This window comes from Mytilus trossulus, unplaced genomic scaffold (assembly GCF_036588685.1).
Source record: "Mytilus trossulus isolate FHL-02 unplaced genomic scaffold, PNRI_Mtr1.1.1.hap1 h1tg000122l__unscaffolded, whole genome shotgun sequence".
Classification (NCBI taxonomy): domain Eukaryota; kingdom Metazoa; phylum Mollusca; class Bivalvia; order Mytilida; family Mytilidae; genus Mytilus; species Mytilus trossulus.
In genome coordinates, this window is record NW_026963298.1 from 2,675,437 (window position 1) to 2,696,142 (window position 20,706).

The 20,706-nt window shown below is 30.5% G+C and overlaps 1 protein-coding gene across 1 annotated transcript; it reads left to right on the forward strand.

Moving 5' to 3' along the window:
* Positions 1 to 3,539: 3,539 nt before the first annotated feature.
* LOC134700142 (solute carrier family 2, facilitated glucose transporter member 1-like) lies at positions 3,540 to 18,217 on the forward strand. Its single transcript, XM_063561507.1, has 8 exons — positions 3,540 to 3,691; positions 5,393 to 5,536; positions 5,917 to 6,104; positions 10,593 to 10,805; positions 13,363 to 13,438; positions 14,944 to 15,071; positions 16,525 to 16,757; positions 18,031 to 18,217. Exons 1-7 carry the CDS (start codon positions 3,556 to 3,558, stop codon positions 16,753 to 16,755), a joined length of 1,116 nt encoding a protein of 371 aa, XP_063417577.1. The 5' UTR covers positions 3,540 to 3,555; the 3' UTR covers positions 16,756 to 16,757; positions 18,031 to 18,217.
* The last annotated feature ends 2,489 nt before the right edge of the window (positions 18,218 to 20,706 follow it).

Genomic DNA, 20,706 nt, shown 5'->3' on the forward strand with positions numbered 1-20,706 from the left:
TTATGTAAATTTTTACCAAATATAGTTCTCTGTTACTAATGGGCAAAGTTCATGATAGATATAATTGTAAGAAGCAAAATCGTTCAGTAAAGTAAGAACTTCAAACACATCACCATCACCAAAATACAATTTTGTCATGAATCCATTTGTGTCCTTTGTTTAATATGCACATAGACCAAGGTGAGCGACACAGGCTCTTTAGAGCCTCTAGTTTAACTGATTTTTATAGTTCATTCTTATGTTGGACTGTTATACCACTGTCCCAGGTTAGGGGAGGGTTGGGATCCCGCTAACATGTTTAACCCCACCACATTATGTATGTTTGTGCCTGTCCCAAGTCAGGAGCCTGTAATTCAGTGGTTGTTGTTTGTTTATGTGTTACATATTTGGTTTTCGTTCATTTTTGTACATAAATAGGGCCGTTAGTTTTCTCGTTTGAATTGTTTTACTTTGTATATCCTTTCATAGATTTAAGAAGATGTGGTATGAGTGCCAATGAGACAACTCTCCATCCAAATAACAATTTATAAAAGTAAACCATTATAGGTCATAGTACGGCCTTCAACACAGAGCCTTGGCTCACACCGAACAACCAGCTGTAAAGGGCACCAACATTGCTAGTGTAAAATCATTCAAACGGAAAAACCAACCTGGGAAAGTACATTACATTTTTATTAGCTCACCTGGCCCGAAGGGCCTAGTGAGCTTTTCCCATCACTTGGCGTCCAGCGTCCGGCGTCGTCGTCCAGTGTCCGTCGTCGTTAACTTTTACAAAAATCTTCTCCTCTGAACCTACTGGGCCAAATGAAACCAAACTTGTCCACAATCATCATTGGGGTATCTAGTTTGAAAAATGTGTGGCGTGACCCGCCAAACCAAACAAGATGGCTGCCATGGCTAAAAATAGAACATAGGGGTAAAATGCAGTTTTTGGCTTATAACTCAAAAACCAAAGCATTTAGAGCAAATCTGACATGGGGTAAAATTGTTAATCAGGTCAAAATCTACCTGCCCTGAAATTTTCAGATGAATCGGACAACCCGTTGTTGGGTTGCTGCCCCTGAATCTGTAATTTTAGGGAAATTTTGCTGTTTTTGGTTATTATCTTGAATATTATTATAGATAGAGATAAACTGTAAACAGCAATAATGTTCAACATAGTAAGATTTACAAATAAGTCAACAGGACCAAAATGGTCAGTTGACCCATTTAGAAGTTATTGCCCTTTAATGTCAATTTTTAACCTTTTTTCGTAAATTTTATAGATCTTTTACAAAAATCTTCTCCACTGAAACTGCTGGGCCAGAGTAATCCAAACTTGGCCACAATCATCATTGGGGTATTTAGTTTAAAAAATGTGTGGCGTGACCCGCCAAACCAACCAAGATGGCCACCATGGCTAAAAATAGAACATAGGGGTAAAACACAGTTTTTGGCTTATAACTCAAAAACCAAAGCATTTAGAGCAAATCTGACATGGTGTTAAATTGTTCATCAGGTCATGTTCTATCTGCCCTGAAATTTTCAGATCAATCAGAGAACCCGTTGTTGGGTTGCTGTCCCTGAATTGGTAATTTTAAGAAAATTTTGCGGTTTTTGGTTTTTAACTTGAATATTATTATCGAGTTAAACTGTAAACAGCAAAAATGTTCAGCAAAGTAAGATTTACAAATAAGTCAACATGACCAAATGGTCAATTGACCCCCTAAGGAGTTATTGTCCTTTATAGTCAATTTTTAACAATTTTCATAAAATTTGTAATTTTTTACTACCGGTTACATTTTCCACAGAAACTACTGGGCCAAGTTCATTATAGATAGTGATAATTGTAAGCAGCAAGATTGTTCAGTAAAGTAAGATGTACAAACATATCACCATCACCAAAACACAATTTTGTCATGAATCCATCTGCTTCCTTTGTTTAATATTCACATAGACCAAGGTGAGCGACACAGGCTCTTTAGAGCCTCTAGTTTTATTGATTATTTTATTATGTAAACAATTAATTAATTAACACCTGACATATAGTAAACAATGGCCTTTTGCATTAAGTTTGTTTAAATCAACATAAATCATTATTGATCAGACAAACAGGAAAAATTGTTAGGTTACAAAGCTGTTAAGTTAACAAATGTATGCCTAAATTTTACCTGAATTTAATTTCGCTATTTCACCCTACCAGCAAATATAATATAAAGTAACCTGCTATACGGAATATGACACTGTATATGTCCTTCTATCGTTGCTACTAAATTAATCCTTTGTTACTCATTAATTTTCATTTTAACAAATTTAAAAGATTAATTGATAAAAAATGTGAGCTTATAATTCAAAAATGATTTTGCTTATGTTTATTTTCAGACGGAAGCCTATGATGTATAACACCATTTTAGGAATAATTGCCTCTGCTATCGGAGCAGTAACAATCTACTCAGACAATATATTTATTCTGATTTTACACAGAATGATGATTGGACTGTATTGTGGTTAGTACATTTAATATATTATAAATTCTACATTTATTGGTCACAAATATTAGAACTCAGCCATATTATGTTCAGAAGTTGTTGTTTGTTGATGTGTTTCATAAGTGTTTCTTGTTTCTCCTTTTTATACGACTGCAAAAATATTGGTATCACTTTAATGTCGTCATTGTCCTTGTTGTCGTCTGTTTCGTCAGAAGACACTTGGTTTTGACAATAAACTTAAGTATAAGTGTATAGAAAGTTATGAAATTTAAACACAAAAACCACAAAAGGAAGATTGGGATTGATTTTTTTTTGATTTTTTGGTTGTGATCCTAGAAATAAAGGGGTAAAATTGGGCCTAAATAAGCATTACTCATGTTTCAAACAATACCTTGCAGAACGGTGTATGGATCTCTCTGAAATTATACCACAAGTTTCCATACCAGAAAGGGATGGTAAGGATCGGCTATAGGGTGGTAATGGCTTAAACAGTTTAGGAATTAGGGGGGAAAAGGGGTAAACAAGGGTTGTTAATGGACAATTGCTTCATAGTAAAATGTTAAATTTGGATTACCTCCCTTTCCAGTACTGCTTTTAAATTATAAAATGGGAAATTATGGTTGCAAATTTCATTAGAATTTTGAATTGAGATTTTGACCATATCTTGAGGAAAGAATTTATTTTTGGGAAAAGGGGGGAGTGAAGAAAAATTAGGAGAGGTGGTAAACAAATATTTGTGGGGGGAACCATTTTTGCCCCAACTGTTCCAGGTTGGACCTCTGCGGTCACATCCAGCTGCGCTCAGTAATTCAATTTATTCATAACGGCTAGACCTTGGTTTTCCTGATTGAATGGTTTCATACTAGTAAGTTTTGAAGCCCTTTAAATAAAAGCTTGATAATTGGTATGAACCAAGACTTCTTGATGAATATCGTACTTTGACCTATATTGGTTTATTTTATGAATTGTGACTTGGATGGAGAGTTGTCTTATTTGCACTCATACCACATCTTCTTCTATCTATAAATGAGAATATAAAGACCTATTTTGTTTTTATTTTATAGGTATTGGATTGATATTGTCAGGAATGTATGCTATGGAAATATCTAATTTCACCCTAAATAAAGTGAAAGGCTCGTATGGTACATATGACAGATGGTTTCAGCTCTCAATTACAGCTGGGATATGTTTTTCATCATTCCTAGGCATAAGTTCAATTTTAGGTAAGGAGAATAATATGTTTACTGTGCAGTTGATATCAAATGAATCTCAATGTTAGCACATATATAAAAAAGAATATAACAGGCTATTATCATGATTATTTGAACTTGGAATTATTTTTAATTATGGAATTTGCTTGATTTTTTGTTATTTAAATTTTGAATAAATTCCATGTTTATTCTGTACTGAAATGTTCTGTGCTGCGCACAACACTTTTTATAACAAAGAAAATTGAATATTTTCAATAGAATGTACTGTGCTGCGCAAAGATTATATGATATGGATGCTTTAAAAATTATAAAAATGTGCACAGAAAAACTTAGTTTATGATATATTCATGCATTGTTCAAGAATTGATTAAACATAAGTGTTCACCAGTCACTTGTTGCATATGAATTTAACATTATATATGCAAAATAAGAGTATTTACCCAGTATCCATGGTTTTTTTAACATTTATCATACATTTAGTAGTAAATACAGTAGTTCTGAATATTTCACATATAGCCTGCTGTTAAAACCATAGCGCGCAACTTTGATACGCACCCTTCATCACACCCCTACTCATTTTTATTTATTTATTTTTTTTATACATAAACTCTGTTTTAATTTATGCAAGCTTCTTCAGAAATATTTCACTCAAAATGAGTCCTAAATGAACGGTCATTGGGGTGATGCAATTTATCAAATGACGTCATTCTTTGGATATTTTTATAATATTTGAGTACTAGATTAGTTATAGAAGAATTTTCAGATCAAAGGGGGTAACCTTTATGACATTTGGTGGGAGAAATCCTCCAAAATGATATTTACACAGAGCAATTTTTGGTGCATGACGATTAAAAGAATATTTTCTTAATGATGATAAAGTATTTAACTATATTTTTTTCTTTAAATCACAGTAAGTTTAATGTAACGGTTAACTATTTGTGACCACTGAAAAAACACAATGTGGATATTTTGGCGATTCATGATAAAATTTTCACCATTTTCACGCTGACAGTATTCAAAATTGACCTTTTAACACTTGATGTTAAAGAGTATTTCAAACCCATGTAACCACATCAAATAAAACTTTGTTAGTATTTATTGTTTGGTAAAATTTTTATGATATATCAACCAGATAAGGGGTTTTACCTATAGTGTGTCATTGCCTGAAACAGATATGTATGTCCTATGCTTTCTTGAAATATCTGTTGTTACTTAAGGTTTTTAAAATTAGTTACATACATTATAGATATGAACAGTTTTGTTTTGGTAATATATAATTTATATGAGGTTACCTGATTAGTGTCACACTTGGTCATATATTGTAGAAATAAGATACAAAAAAACCTGAACGCCATGAGATATTATATATTGTTTGCAAATCATTGATATGACTTGACTCTTCTACTGAAGAGCAAACTTACTTGAGACAATTTGACATAAATTGCAATATACAGGTATATACAGAAAGTCTTAAAAATGCTATAAATAAATGTGTTTCAATTCCATGCAATTTTAAATTATAACATAATAATTATAATGCTATGAGACAAGATCTGCAATGAAACAGATCTCCAACAGAGACCATTTGACAAAACAATAAGGAACTTAGGGTCACCATACAGCTTTCAAAAATGAGCAATACCCATATCTCATAGCAAGCTATCTATCCGTATCAATAATGTTTAACGAATTTATATAATTATTTTGTTTTAGGCCACAAAGACAGATGGCAATGGCTATTATTTTTTAATATAGTACCAGTATTATTCAACCTCTTCCTTTATAAATGTCCAGATAGTCCAGTTTACATACTACTTCAGACAAAAGATCTTGAGAGAAACAACAAGGCTAGGGAAGGTAAAATGTTAGATAGTATGCAATGCATTGTATTTCAAAAACATTATGATATCTTGTTAAAAAAGTATTTATCAGTTTTGTCTTTTATATGCCCCTGCAAAAATATTTAAGTAATTACTATTTCATGTCATGCTCTTTGCTAATTTTAATATGGTTTAGCTTTATATTATATGTACTTTGTTTTTGCCTAAGTGTTTGTGAGATATTTTTATTTCTTTATTATAACAGTGTTAAAAGTTCAAAGATAATATCTACTATTACTACTTATCATACAAACATTTACATTCAAATGTAAAAAATGTCATATATATATGACATGCTGCTCCCCTATTACAATTCATATATATATATATATATATATATAGTATGCTCTTTTATAGCACTTAAGTTGTTATGTCCACCAAATGAGGTTGACAAAGAATTGGAACGTTTGAAAAAGGAAGCCTTCACGGAGGATGTTTTAACATTAACAAAAATTAGAGAGTTGTTTAGAAAACCAGAGTTCAGAGTTGGTCTGTTTCTCGTATGTTTCCTGCAAATTGCTCAGCAACTGTCAGGAATCAACATAGTAGGTATCATTTACATTTGTTGTCTTATAAATGGAACAAGCATATACTTATATATATATATATCATTAGAGATAAAGTTATAGAAGAAAAAACTAAGGTGTAACTTTGATTTTATATGAATATACTGTGGACTTTCAATACAAGCTTTAAGAGAATTAATTATTTGTTCAACACATACATATTCACACGAGATCCACGAAAATTGGTATACAACGAATAATAATGAATCCACAGTAAAAATAAGAAGAAGTGGTATGATTTCCAATGAGACGCACAAGATACCAAATTACACTAATATTAGCAACTATAAGTCACTAGCCTTCAACAATGAGCAGAGCCAATACCACACAGTCAACTATAAAAAGCCCTGAAAATAACAAATGTAAAACAAATAAAGCAAGAAAGATAAGGGCAAAATGTATGTACAAAACAAGGAAAGAAAAAAAATATGTAACACAGCAACACATGCCACCACTAAATTACAAAATCCAGAATGGCCATGATACATGTTGACTTTTTTTTCTGTATATTCCTAGGAGATATTTTTTAATTTATCTCGAACGGTTTATACCACTAGATCACCCTTAGTTTTTGTTTGGGTTCGTGTTGCCTATTCTTTAGTTTTCTATGTTGTGTGTACTTTTGTTTGTCTGTTTGTCTTTTTCATTTTTAGCTATTGCCTTTTCATTTTTTTTTTAGATTCATGAGTTTTACTGTCCCTCTGGTATATTTCTTCCCTCTTTTATAGCAGTAATGCTTCAGAAATCTTTCAACTTCAGTCGAAAAAGCAAGACATCCTACAATACGGCTGCAGCTGCAGTTCACTCTGTGGTTAAAGTTTTTGAAATTTTCATAACTTTGTTAAACTATACTGGATTTCTACCAAACTTGAACAGAAGCTTGTTTATGATCGGAAGATAGCATCCAGAAGTAAAATTTGTAAAAATGAAAATCCCTTTTTTCCGTATTTTCATTATGTAAATGGACTTAGTTTGTCTGTTGGGAAACATTACATTCACTCTGCTGATAAAGATTTTTAAAATTCTAATAACTTTCTTATAATGTCTGCAATCTAATAAAAGTTTTGAAACATTTATTAGATTCATAAACTATCCTGGATTGTTTACCAAACATGGACAGAAGCTTCTTACAATCAAAAGTAGTATCAAAAAAATAATTTTATGATTTTTTTTCCCCTCATTTTTGTTGAACCTGCAATTAATAGCTAAAGTAGGCAAGACACTGGGTTCCGTAGAACCCTTACAAATTTTTACAACAGTTGTGCCCCTTGAACATATTTATTATAAAGTAATGTATGCACTCTAAAGCATAATTTCCTATAGTAATTAATGAATCCTTAATCAAAGTTTATATCAGCAATGTCTGGAATGAGTTTGACAAGCTCAAACATAAGTGGATATAGGAAGATGGTGTGTTAGTGCCGATGAGACAACTCTCCATCCAAAAAATTGTGTTTATTAAGTCACAAATTGAATAAAAAGTCTGAATAGTGTTTTAATGTGAACTTTTATTTCCTGTATCCCCATTGAGAACCCTGAATGATGTTTTAGCAAAGTGAAAATACATTTACTGCCATTTTTTGAGAAACAAATGAGATACACGAGATGAAGAACAATAGCCGACTCATAGTCGCCATCTTGATTTTATGAAGAAATTTTAAAGAAGTTTTTATTTAACAGTCCTTTTACCTTTTAAACCTTTATGAAAATAAAATTCCTCCGTGAGGTATACGTTTAAAACCACATTTAGCTTCTTTTGATTTAAAATCTGTTGCTCAAGTTAAAACTTGCAAATGTCCTCCATGGGAACTTCCCAAACCAAAAATGATATTTGATCTCCGTGAACACAATAAAAATAAAACAAATCCTCTTTTAATTTAGCAACACTATGCTGAAATTAAAGCCGATTATCTAGATTTTTCAACTGTCTATACTGATGGATCAAAAGATGGTGACAGAGTTGCATCTTCTGCTGTCTTCAGGGACAGAGCTGCAACCCTCCGTTTGCCATCTGATGCATCCATCTTTACTGCTGAAGCAGAAGCAATAATTTTGGCTTTGAAATTTATTGCTTCTTCAGATAAATCGAAATTTATTATATGTTCGGATTCACTTTCATGCTTACAAGCTATACGAAATACTAAAATTAAAAACCCAACAATTTTCAAAATTTTATATGTAATGATGAATTTAAAAATTCTTCTTAAAGAAGTAATATTTCTATGGGTTCCGAGTCATGTTGGAATCATTGGAAACACAGCTGTAGACCTTGAGGCAAAGAATGCCCTGGGTGACCCTCTATCTAACTGTGATATACCATATACTGATTTTAAATCTAATATTAGAGAATATGTTTTTAATATATTGAAAAATAAATGGAGTAAAAAAGATGATAATAAATTGCATGAAATTAAACCTAATTTAGGCAAACCTTTTAATAATATTATGTGCAGAAATGATCAGTGTGTTATTACTAAATGTCGTATTGGTTATACTAGAATAACACACAAGTATCTTTTAGAAAATGAAGATGAACCACAATGTGTACCTTGCAACTGCAAGTGTACTATTAAACATGTTTTAATTAATTGTATTGACTTTGCTGATATTCGTAAGAAGCATTTCAATGTCAATAATATGTATGATTTATTCAATAATGTTCCATTTACAAATATTGTTGCTTTTTTAAAAGAAATTGGAATTTATTATAGAATATAAGAATGTTATTATATTTAAATCGATTTTAATTTTTATCACGTTATTTTACTGTTGATTTTTATTTGTATATAATAAATTTGCTTTAGTCAAGGATTTTAGTATATTGAAGGACCTTTTGTCTTATTTTAAAAATATGCTTTAAATTGTAAAAATTATTGAATAAGCTCTCGCCATGATATAGCCTTTTTGTGCTAATGCGGCGTAAAGCAACCAACAATCAACTAATCAAAACCTTTTAAACAAAGAACAGTTTTATGAAAGACAATTGTTTTATTTAAACATTTTTTCCAAATCACTGTTTCTGAGTAGATACAACCAACAGTAATAGTATACAATATACTCAAAATGTCGAGAATGTCAAGTAGAGATTTGTTCCAACCAAAATATATACACCCAGCAAGAGTATTCAAACTACTAAGAATTATGTATTAAATGAGAAAAGAACTTTAAATAAAATTAAGGAAGCTGCAAATAGAGATATTGATATTCAAGCAACTTTGAAAAGGGGGATTTAATCATACAGTTTTCATCTGCTTCATTTTTACAATTCAAAACATGCTTCGACCAGTATTTTAGTTTAAACCAAAGTTTAAATTTAGATACACACCATTATATATGTTCAATTTGTGATATAGACTCCATAGATGATAAGCAAGTATTATCTGTGAATTCTCCTACTGACACTCAAGTATGTGATAGTATCAACTTACCTTTGGTCAACATGATTAATGAAGAATCTTTTTTAGAAGGAAATGAAATAGAATCAGATACTTTAGTAAAACATATAGATAAAGATCAAGTAATACCCAAAGTAACTTTAGCTCAATCTCTTTTACTGGAGGAATTTCCAAGGTCTTGTGCCTTATGTTTAGAGTTGTTAAACAATGATTATTATTTTTATTAACGTGTAAAAGTTAAGAAGATATCAGAAAACCAATTTAGGAAGATTTAATTAATTACTGTAGTGAAGAGTTAGCTGTTTTTAATATGAAAGATGAACATTTTGACATTTTACAACTGATCATAGATGCCTTTACTTACATGACAATGTTAAGAAATGAAAAAGTTTTTAAAGTGATACAGAACATTATAGATCCAAAATGTAGACAATTATGTTACAATCTCCATTGTGAAAGGTATAGACTGTTGCAATTAGATGATATAAAGAAAAAGAAAAGAAAGTAGATAATAACATTTTATGAATCCTAATTGTCGATTGGTTGTCTACTCTTAAACAGTGATATCTTTAGATAAATATTTTAGATTTTAAAGTATTTAATGAGTTAGAATATATATTACAGATTACAGATTACAGATATAAATATGATTACAAATCACCATGTTTATTTTCGAAGAATAATTATGATAATTGATAAATATTCATCAAAGAAGAAATCATTGGATACAAAAATAAATCATCTGAAAAACTATAAGTACATTAAGCCTGTTAAATGTTGCATTTGAGCAAGTAAATTTGCAAGAGATGCAGGAAGGCATTAATTAATTTGGCATTTATATTTTGGCAATTTAGAATTTAGGGGATCACATGTTAGAGGTAAACTATTGATCAGATTTTTGTTTCGATTCTATAGCCTTTAAGAAGATCTGGATAAATTGAAATTACATAGTGAATATGATTATCAGTTATGCAAAATATATTAACATGTGTTCTACTTTAGACTAAATGAATTTAATATAACACAAAAAAAAACTTCTGTTTTATTTCTGAAAAATTATTTTTAATTTTAGGTAATTGCCTACTCAAGTTTTATATACCAAGGTTCAGGAGTAGAAATAGAACTTATCGAATGGATGGTTTTTGGAACAACTTTGATGAATTTTTTCACAACACCAATTTCTTTGAGTGTGCAGGAAAAGGGAAGAAGAACAGTATTACTGTTCACTACAGGAATTATGGGAGGTGCATTATTTGTGCTGTTTATGGCCAGTCGTCAATGTGAGGTACTGTTATATCTTTTCACTCAAGTCTTGTTCAAGTTAAACGTCTAATGTGCTCTATTTACTAATGCAAAATGGTGTTAAATAAAATCTGCCACCTTTTTTGTTGAGCCTTCGACTTTAGTCGAAAAAGCGAGACTAAGCGATCCTACATTCCGTCGTCGTCGTCAGCGGCGGCGGCGGCATCCAAAAATATACACTCTGTGGTTAAAGTTTTTGAAATTTTAATAACTTTCTTAAACTATACTAGATTTCTACCAAACTTGGACAGAAGCTTGTTTATGATCATAAGATAGTATCCAGAGGTAAATTTTGTAAAAATAAAATTGCATTTTTTCCGTATTTTACTTATAAATGGACTTAGTTTTTTCTGCGGGGAAACATAACATTCACTCTGTGGTTAAAGTTTTTAGAATTTTAGTAACTTTCTTAAACTGTCCTGAGTTTGTACCAAACTTGGACAGAAGCTTGTTTATGATCATAAGATAGTATCCAGAAGTAAATTTTGTAAAAAAATTAATCCATTTTTTCCGTACTTTACTTTTAAATGGACTTAGTTTTTCTACGGGGAAACATTACATTCACTCTGTGGTTAATTTTTTTAAAATTTTAATTGCTTTCTTAAACTATCCTGGGTTTGTACCAACCTTGGACAGAAGCTTATTTATGATCATAAGATTATATCCAGAAGTAAATTTTGTAAAAAGATAACTCCATTTTTTCTGTATTTTACTTTTAAATGGACTTAGTTTGAATGGTTTTACACTAGTAATTTTGGGGCCCTTTATAGCTTGTTGTTCGGTGTGAGCCAATGCTCCGTGTTGAAGGCCGTACTTTAACCTATAATGGTTTAATTTTTAAATTGTTATTTGGATGGAGAGTTGTCTCATTGGCACTCACACCACATCTTCCTATATCTATTAGATTTTCTTCCAGTTAACATTACATACAGTCTGCAGTTAAATTTTTCAAAACATTTATTAGATTCATTAACTATCCTTGATTTTTACCAAACTTGGACAGAAGCTTCTTACAATCATAAGATAGTATCAAGAGGAATATTTTTTTTTTTTTTTTTCCTCATTTTGGTTGAGCCTGCGATTTACAGCAAAAGTAGGCGAGACACTTACAATTTTTTTAGTTTTATGCATGCATTTATTTATTTTTAGACACCAATTTGTTGTAGAGATGTTATTTAACATGTTTATCTGGTACATGAATTGAAAATATTATTACATGTGTCAATCCAAAACAAAGTTATCAGAAAAGCTTAACTGTTATGATGACTTTGTTGGCATAGTTTATGAAAGGATTTGATCAGTAAGTTATCATTGTATGTAAATAAACTCATCATAGATACCAGGATTGAAATTTTATAGTTACGCCAGACTCGCATTTCGCCTACAAAAGACTCATCAGTGACGCTTAAATAAAAAAATGTTAAAAAGGCCAAATATAAAAGACGAGGTTGAAGAGCATTGAGGATCAAAAATTCCTAAAAGTTTTGCCAAATACAGCAAAGGTTATCTATTCCTGAGATAGAAAAGCCTTAGTATTTCAAAAATTCAAAATTTGGTTATTAGTTAAGTTATAATTATGAACATATCAATGATACCTCAAGTCATCACAGAAGTGATGACTACCGGGCTGGTGATACCCTTGGGGAAGTAAATCTCCACCAGCAGGGGCATCGACCCAGTGGTTGTAAATAAACTCATCATAGATACCAGGATTAAAATTTTAAAGTTACGATAGATGCGCATTTCGTCTACAAAAGACTCATCAGTGACACTCGAATCAAAAAATGTTAAAAGGCCAAATAAAGTACGAAGTTGAAGAGCATTGAGGACCTAGTTATTGACAATAATTAGATGCACAAGAGTAATAAAACCATATTTCTGAAGTTTAGATTAAGTAAAATTATCAATCATTGCAATAATATTGTAATTTTGTTCATAACTCACTATTTTGTATTGTTTATCCTGAAGTAAAAACTTGATTTCAACTGTTTTGGGGCTACCAAGATAAAAATGGACGTGTATTATTTCATGTCCAAACATATGCATTTGATATGATGTATGTGTCTCTTTTCTGATATTTTGCTATTCTCATAACAAATGTTGCTATTTAATATTTTATCATAAGTACAATCATTTGATAGTTATGCTGAATTCCTAGCAAATCAGACATCATGAAACTAAGCAATTAGTTTTCCCAAGCATAAGTGGGTTTTTTTAAGAAGCAGAACGTAGTATGAATTTGTATGACATAGCTAAAGTACTGGTATCCTAAATGTTACATAAATCTTTGTTTAGAGCAGAGTTATAATTAACAAAACATGCTATTCCTTTCTGTTCATAAAGAATATTTTATTGATTAATAAAATATCGTCCTTTCCATATAAACAAGATTTTTTAGTGACTTCTGGATTAAACATCTTCCAATGATATTTCTTTATTTGAGATAGCAGTTGTAAGGGAAAGAGAATGTCATGACCATATTTAATCTGACCTTTCATCATATGCATGTTTTTCTGAATATACTTCTATTTTGTTTTCAGAATTCTGGGAACGTATGTCCTTACTTTGCAATTGTACCAGTTTTTGCATATATTGTCTTGTTTTCCTTAGGACTGGGTAAGTAAATTCATGCTTTTGTTTTATAATTGTATACATTATTTGGACCATTTGGGAGGGGCATTTTTTACAGGTATTAATCAGCTGTTACCTGTCATTGAGGTAAGCAATTATATGTAGGATTAATTTCTGTCATTGTTGTCACACTGTCCACTTGTTTGATTTAATGCACTGAATTAAGTCAATTGTCCATATCAACAGATATCATTATGGATAATTCCACATTGTCAAAGGTGTTTAGGTAAAGATTGCATGAAATGCAATCAAAACCTTATGGGACTGACTTGATATCTAATTATTCTAAGGCTTATCACTACTTTTTTTATACACAAAATATAGTGCATTGAACAGTACATTCTATACATCCTATTCCATGAACATTTCCAGAAATTTAACGTATAACATATGCTCAGATATTCAAGGCACAAAATGATGTTACACTTGTCAAGTAAATAACATTACTTTTGCAAGGAGCCGGAATCTAATATCTGTTCTAAAAATATAAGTGATGTCATTGTTAAAGTTTTCTTTATAAAAATTGGAGTGATCTTCCTTTGTCAAGAATAACTGTTAAGTAAACTACAACCAATGCAATATTTGATTTTTTTCCCCAATGATAAATTGAGGCAATCTTTACAGTTCAGTACTTACAAGCACTCTGACTATATATAGAGTTCTCATCTTTGGTTAGAATTTATACATGATGCACAACATTATTGCTGAAAACAAAACATATCAAAAAATGTGTCGTCATGTTGGGATGTTTATGTAAAAACAATGTTGATTTTCCTGAAAAATGATTGATATGTTGGTTATTGGTGTTAAATATAACAGAAAGGAGATGTGGTATGAATGTGAATGATTCAACATCATCAAAGTTCAAAGAAAGTTGATGTTGGCAGTTTAAGGCAACCATACAGCTTTCAACAGCTCAGCACTGTTAGTTATTTTGTGGCAGTATAGGTAAAGGAAGTTGTAGTGCTTAGAGGGAACCACTGTCCCTTGGAGGGAAAATGGCAATACAGGTCAATAAAGATGAAACTCAAACGAACCTGTGATGTGCATGATTCAAACTCACAACCACAATGTAAACAGATAAATGATACAGAAGTTGCACTACTTCGAACACTCTGCCACTGAGGCCCTCTGTTTTAGATATGAAATTCAAAACTGGTACTCTGGTTTGTGTTCATAAAGAATACAGTTTTTTTGTTATTAAATAAGAATTTTTTTATCATTTTTTTTTTAAATTATACATACTTTATTGAAAACTTTCACATTTGTTAGTTTGATACAGAAAGTACCGGTACCTTATCCTGGCCTCATTAAATATTAGATTGTATATTTAGAAAATTTGTTAGTATTTGTTAGTAATCAAAATTATAAAAATATAAATTGTGTATCAAATATTTCAATATACATAAGAAATTTTTGATTAAAATGCATTTAAAGATTTTATAAATCTCAAGAGAAAGATAATGAATAAGAATTTAATTATTTTTCAGGACCAATACCATATATTATTGTTCAGGAACTCTTTGAAAAAGATGCACAAGGTGCTGCATTTAATGTGTCAGTTGCCTTACATTGGCTATGTAACTTTCTAGTGATGTTTTGTTTTAGATCATTACAGGTAAAACACTTATTTGTTGTATCTTTCAGTGGGGAAGGTGGTACTAATCTCCAAGTGTTACTGGTATTACATTCTCTATGTTTTTTCTGCTGTTACAAACCTTTTCATAAGAACAAGTGGGGTTGAACTGATTATCCTGGCAGCATAATGTATTATGCACTAAGTATTTTATTTTTGGATTGGATTGATTTTTAATTTATTAATGCTTGGTTTATGTGATCACACCTGATTTGGAGGTGGTGCAAAATTTTAAGTTGAAGACATGCCATGCAACTACTCACTTGTTTCTATGATATATAGAAATGTTATACACCATTTTAATCATTAATTGCCAACTTTGATATGCAATCTGTCCTTATATTAAAATAAATTTGGGCAATCAACATTTTTATCTAAAATAAACCCTTCATAAAGTTCCTTTATAAATCAACGTTCATATTGAATTGCCATTAATTAGTAAATGTGGAAAATGAGATTAATCACTGTCATGATGCTGATTAAATATAAAAAAAATTGAAACAACATGTTTAATAATTTCTTGGATTTGAAGTGCTTTTCTAGATTTACCTTCATCAGGAACGCTCAAAGCCAAACATTTGAAATCTGAAGACATTTAAGTACTGAAACCATTGAAGAGCTTTATGTCAAAAATACTTAAAATAAATAGACAAATTCATCTGAAACTAACTTTGCCTGAGGGAGTTGAAACCTTAGTTTCTTAATAATTTCTAAATTTATAAACAATATTAGTAAAGTTTGTTAAATCCTGTCAGTACCGAAGTACTGACTACTGTGCTGATGATACCCTCGGGGACTGAAAGTCCACCAGCAGAGGTATTTATGCAGTAAGTCTTCTACGTTGTACATTGTATTGGAGGAAAATGCCACAATATTAACTATTCCAATAAGGGAAACAAAGATGTTGTTTATTTAGAAAACAAGAAACAAAAAACATGTATAAAACCACATCAACAAACAATAACCACTGAACAACAGGCTTCTGTCTTGGGACAGGCGAAAACAAATGCAGCAGGTTTAAATATATTGACAGGATCTAACTGTCACCCTTACCTGAAACAGTAGTGTTATATTACACCCTACAAATCTGTCCATGTATATATTCATGTATTCAAAAGTAAAATAAAAAAAATTCTGAAATTCAAAATGGCAAAATCAAATGATAAAACATATCAAACAAATAGACAACTGTCATATTCTGCATTCACATCGACTCTAGTGTAGAGTCGCCTGTTTGACATCAGAATGTTAATGTCACACAGAAAGAAATAAAAAAGACTTTGTTCGAGGTATTTTCAAAATTTTAATTTCACATTGGCAATGGTGGTATACAGGGTTGAATAATCAAAGTTTTGTTAGAACTATTTCAGAAAAAGACCGAGATGCACAAGATTCAATAAATGGTTTTAATCATTTTCTGTTATATTTATTTCAGATGTCGATGGAGAGCTACGTTTACTTAATGTTTAGTGGCATTGTTTTGGTGTTATGTGGTATTATGTATAAGATTCTGCCAGAAACTAAAAACAAGACAATGACAGAAATTAAGAACTCTAAGGAATACAAGTTTGTGTTAAAGTGGCTTTCTATACAGGCTAGTGAAACAACAGATAATCAAAGCAGCAATAGTGCTACAGAAGAAGTTCGACTACTACATGTAACATAAAAGTACAAATAAATACTAAATTAGTTGGACTTTAAAGTTTATGTATCATGAAAGTTCTATGAGCTGTGTTGATTTTTTGTTTGCAAATACTTTTTAACAACTTTTGGATTGAATCGCACAATTTTTTCATAGTGACATTGATACACACTTGGTGTGCATTAGGTTTTTTTAATAATTATTTATTTTTTCAAGATGAAACATGTGAAATTACATAATACAGTATTAGACACAAGTATAAAAAATTAATTAACACTTGTAAGATCGATTAAATCATTATGGTATAATAAGATATAAATATTACAATTGATTTTGTTAATTTAATGCTGCTTCTAACAATTGCCACTTCTGATCCATTTTAATTTTTTGTGTAGGAGTTAAGAAACATCTAGAGTATTTTTCTATTTTAATCCAATACTTTAAATATTCTAACACTTATTTGTTGTATCTTTCAGTGGGGAAGGTGGTACTAATCTGCAAGTGTTACTGGTATTACATTTCCTATGTTTTTTTCTGCTGTTACAAACCTTTTCATAAGAACAAGTGGGGTTAAACTGATTATCCTGGCAGCATAATGTATTGTGCGCTAGGTATTTTATTTTTGGATTGGATTGATTTTTAATTCATCAATGCTTGGTCTATGTGATTACACCTGATTTGGAGGTGGTGCAAAATTTTAAGTTGAAGACATGCCATGCAACTACTCACTTGTTTCTATGATATATAGAAATGTTATACACCATTTTAATCATTAATTGCCAAATTTTGATATGCAATCTGTCCTTATATTAAAAAAAATTGGGCAATCAACATTTTGTTCTAAATTATATCCTTCATAAACTTCCTATGTAAATCAAAATTCATATTAAGTTGCTGATAATTAATAAATGTGAAAAATGTGATTTATCAGATTTATAGTCATTTGCATTTTTGCCTTGTGTCTTTTAAGAAAACCATAATTGGTAAGTAAAATGTTAAATATGCAAAAATGATCAACCATTCAAGATCTAAAATAAGGCAATAGAGAGGAAATTGTTCAACGACTCCCTATAAAAGTTATTGAACTTTAAGGATGTTTTTACCATAATTGCCTTATATGATAAAACATCAGACTTAAACAAATTCAGCAGATTTAAACATATTTACAGGCCCCAACCTTTACCCTTACCTGAAACCGTAGTGTTACATTACACTAGACCTTTATTTTTTTTTATGTATATATTCATGTATTCAAGATTCAATAAATGGTTGTACTCATTCTCTGTATATTTATTTCAGATGTCTATGGAGAGCTACGTTTACTTGATGTTTAGTGGAATTGTTTTGGTGTTATGTGGTATCATGTATAAGATTCTGCCAGAAACTTAAGACAAGACAATGACAGAAATTAAGAACTCTAAGGAATACAAATTTGCGTTAATGTGGCTTCGTTTACAGACTAGTGAATCAATACATAATCAAAGCGGCAATAATGCTGCAGAAGATGATCGACTACTTTAGTTGGACTTCACCATATTTTTAATTTGATTATTACGAAAATTCTATGAATGGTGTTGACTTTTTTTTACATCTACATACATGTATGTTTGGTGTAATGATGTATTCTGTACTTGCAAGTTAATAAGGCAAGTTTTAAATACTTATATATATCAGGGTTTATACTAGGGTTTATACTATATATAGATTAAGACATTTTAAGTTATTAAATTGATTATCATTTGAGGAAAAAAGTAATTTGAATTTGGCCTTGAATATACTGGATCTTAATCATATACTTTCTTGTGACTTTTCCTGATTCACTTAATGACTTTAGATTTACATTTGATTATAGTCATAGGAGACAAGGTTTAAAGGAAATTATTGAACCAACACCTCCATATATACTAAACTTAGTCCTCTGTGCACATGTTTATACATTTATTACAAAACCATAATATTTTATCTACAAAACACATTTCATTTTGGTTCTTAATTTTTAATTGTGGCATTTAAACAATTAGTGGCATTTGATAAACAATCAACACAGAATCATTGATGTAGAAGTGGGCATGAGTATTACAAGTGAAAACACTTGGGTGCTTTTTATAAGACCTCAAAAATTTGGAAAAAATTTGATCCTATTGGTATAACGTCATCGTGGTCATCAGCGTTGTCCGACGACGAATGATTTTCAGCTAAAACCCAAGTATAAGTTAACGAAAATCAATGCAATTTTAACACAAGGTTTATAACCACTAAAGAAAGGTTGAGATTGATTTTAGGGGTTTTGGTCCTAACAGTTTAGAAATTATGGGCCAAAAAGGGGCTCAAATAAGCTTTTTTCTTGTTTTTTGCACAATATTTTTAATATAAGTAAATAAAAATCTATAAAATTTAAACACAACGTTTATGACCACGAAAAAAATCTTGGGATTGATTTTGGGAGTTTTGGTCCCAACAGTTTGGAAATTAGGGGCCAAAAGTTTCCAAAATTAAACTTTGTTTGATTTCATCAAACATTGAATTATTGAGGTTCTTTGTGTCGCATCAAACCGTGTATTTAGATCTTAATTTTTGGTCCCTATTTCAAATTGGTTTACATTTAGGTCCAAAGGGTCCAAAATAAAACTTATTTTGATTTTAACAAAAATTGAATTGTTGGGGTTCTTTGATATGCTGAAAGTAACCATGTATTTTTGTATTTATGATATGTCGGCCCCTTTATCAAATTAATCCACATTGAGTTCTAAAGGGTCCAAAATTGAACTTTATTTGATTTCATAAAAAATCGAATTATTGGGGTTCTTTGATATGCTGAATCTAACCATGTATTTAGATTTTGGATATTAGACCATAATAGGTATATGTCCAATTTAAAATTTTTAAGTTCTTAGACAATATTCATAGTGTGTCAGAAACCTATTCTGTGTCAACTATTTAATTACAACCCAAATTCAGAGCTGTATCAAGCTTGAATGTTGTGTCCATACTTGTGCCAACTGTTCCTGGTTTGACCTCTGCGGTCGTATGAAGCTGTACTTGCAGAGCATCTGGTTTATGGTTTTAATTAATTCTAATTGGTAAACTAAACTTTGTTATGACAGTTGTTAATGAGTGGTGAATTATAGTTTTCATTTCAAAAACAGTTATTTTAATACTATCTTCCTTGTAAAATTGTTTACTTTTTCTCTTAAATCAGTTTTCTTCTTTGCACCTATGCAAACCTATTACTAAATTTCTAATTAGAAGTGTAAAGTTGAGGGTATTGCATAGGGCTATTCCAGAAAAAAATGTATGGGGGGGTTGGAAGGCAGTTTTTGTCAGCACCCGCCACCCAGACAATTGTAATTGAGAATTATAGTGCATTATAGTGTGAAAAGTTGCTCTGATACCCATCACCCATGTATTATTAATACAATGTGCCTTCCAACCCCCCCATACATTTTTCTGGAATAGCCCATATGTTAATTAGTTGATTGTTTAAAATAAAAAATGTCAATATTTAAAAAAGCAGTACATATCTGGAAAATTTAAGTTATTTAAAAAAAATTAAGTACATTACTTATGAATTATAATCTTAAGTTTTATTTTCAGTAATATTAATGCAAAAAGTTATTATTCATCTCATTTAAAATGGTCCCTGTGTGCATGTCATTGATAAATTGAAGGTTTTGGTTATTTATGTGATATTTGTAATTGTAAAAACTTTTTTTTATTTTTTGCAATAATTATATTTAGCTGGTATTTTTATTTTTGATACTATTAGATTATGTGCCAAAACTTGAACTTCCGTTCTGAAAAGACGCCAAGAAGTTTTATATTTTAAATAATAATTGAAAAATGATGTTGTATAATTTTACCATTAATGTTTAATATTTATTATGTACATACATGTTGTTTTAGTTGTTTATCGTCTCGCATAAATCTGTACAGATTGGCTTATGTGTACACAATGTATCTTTTATAGATTTATTG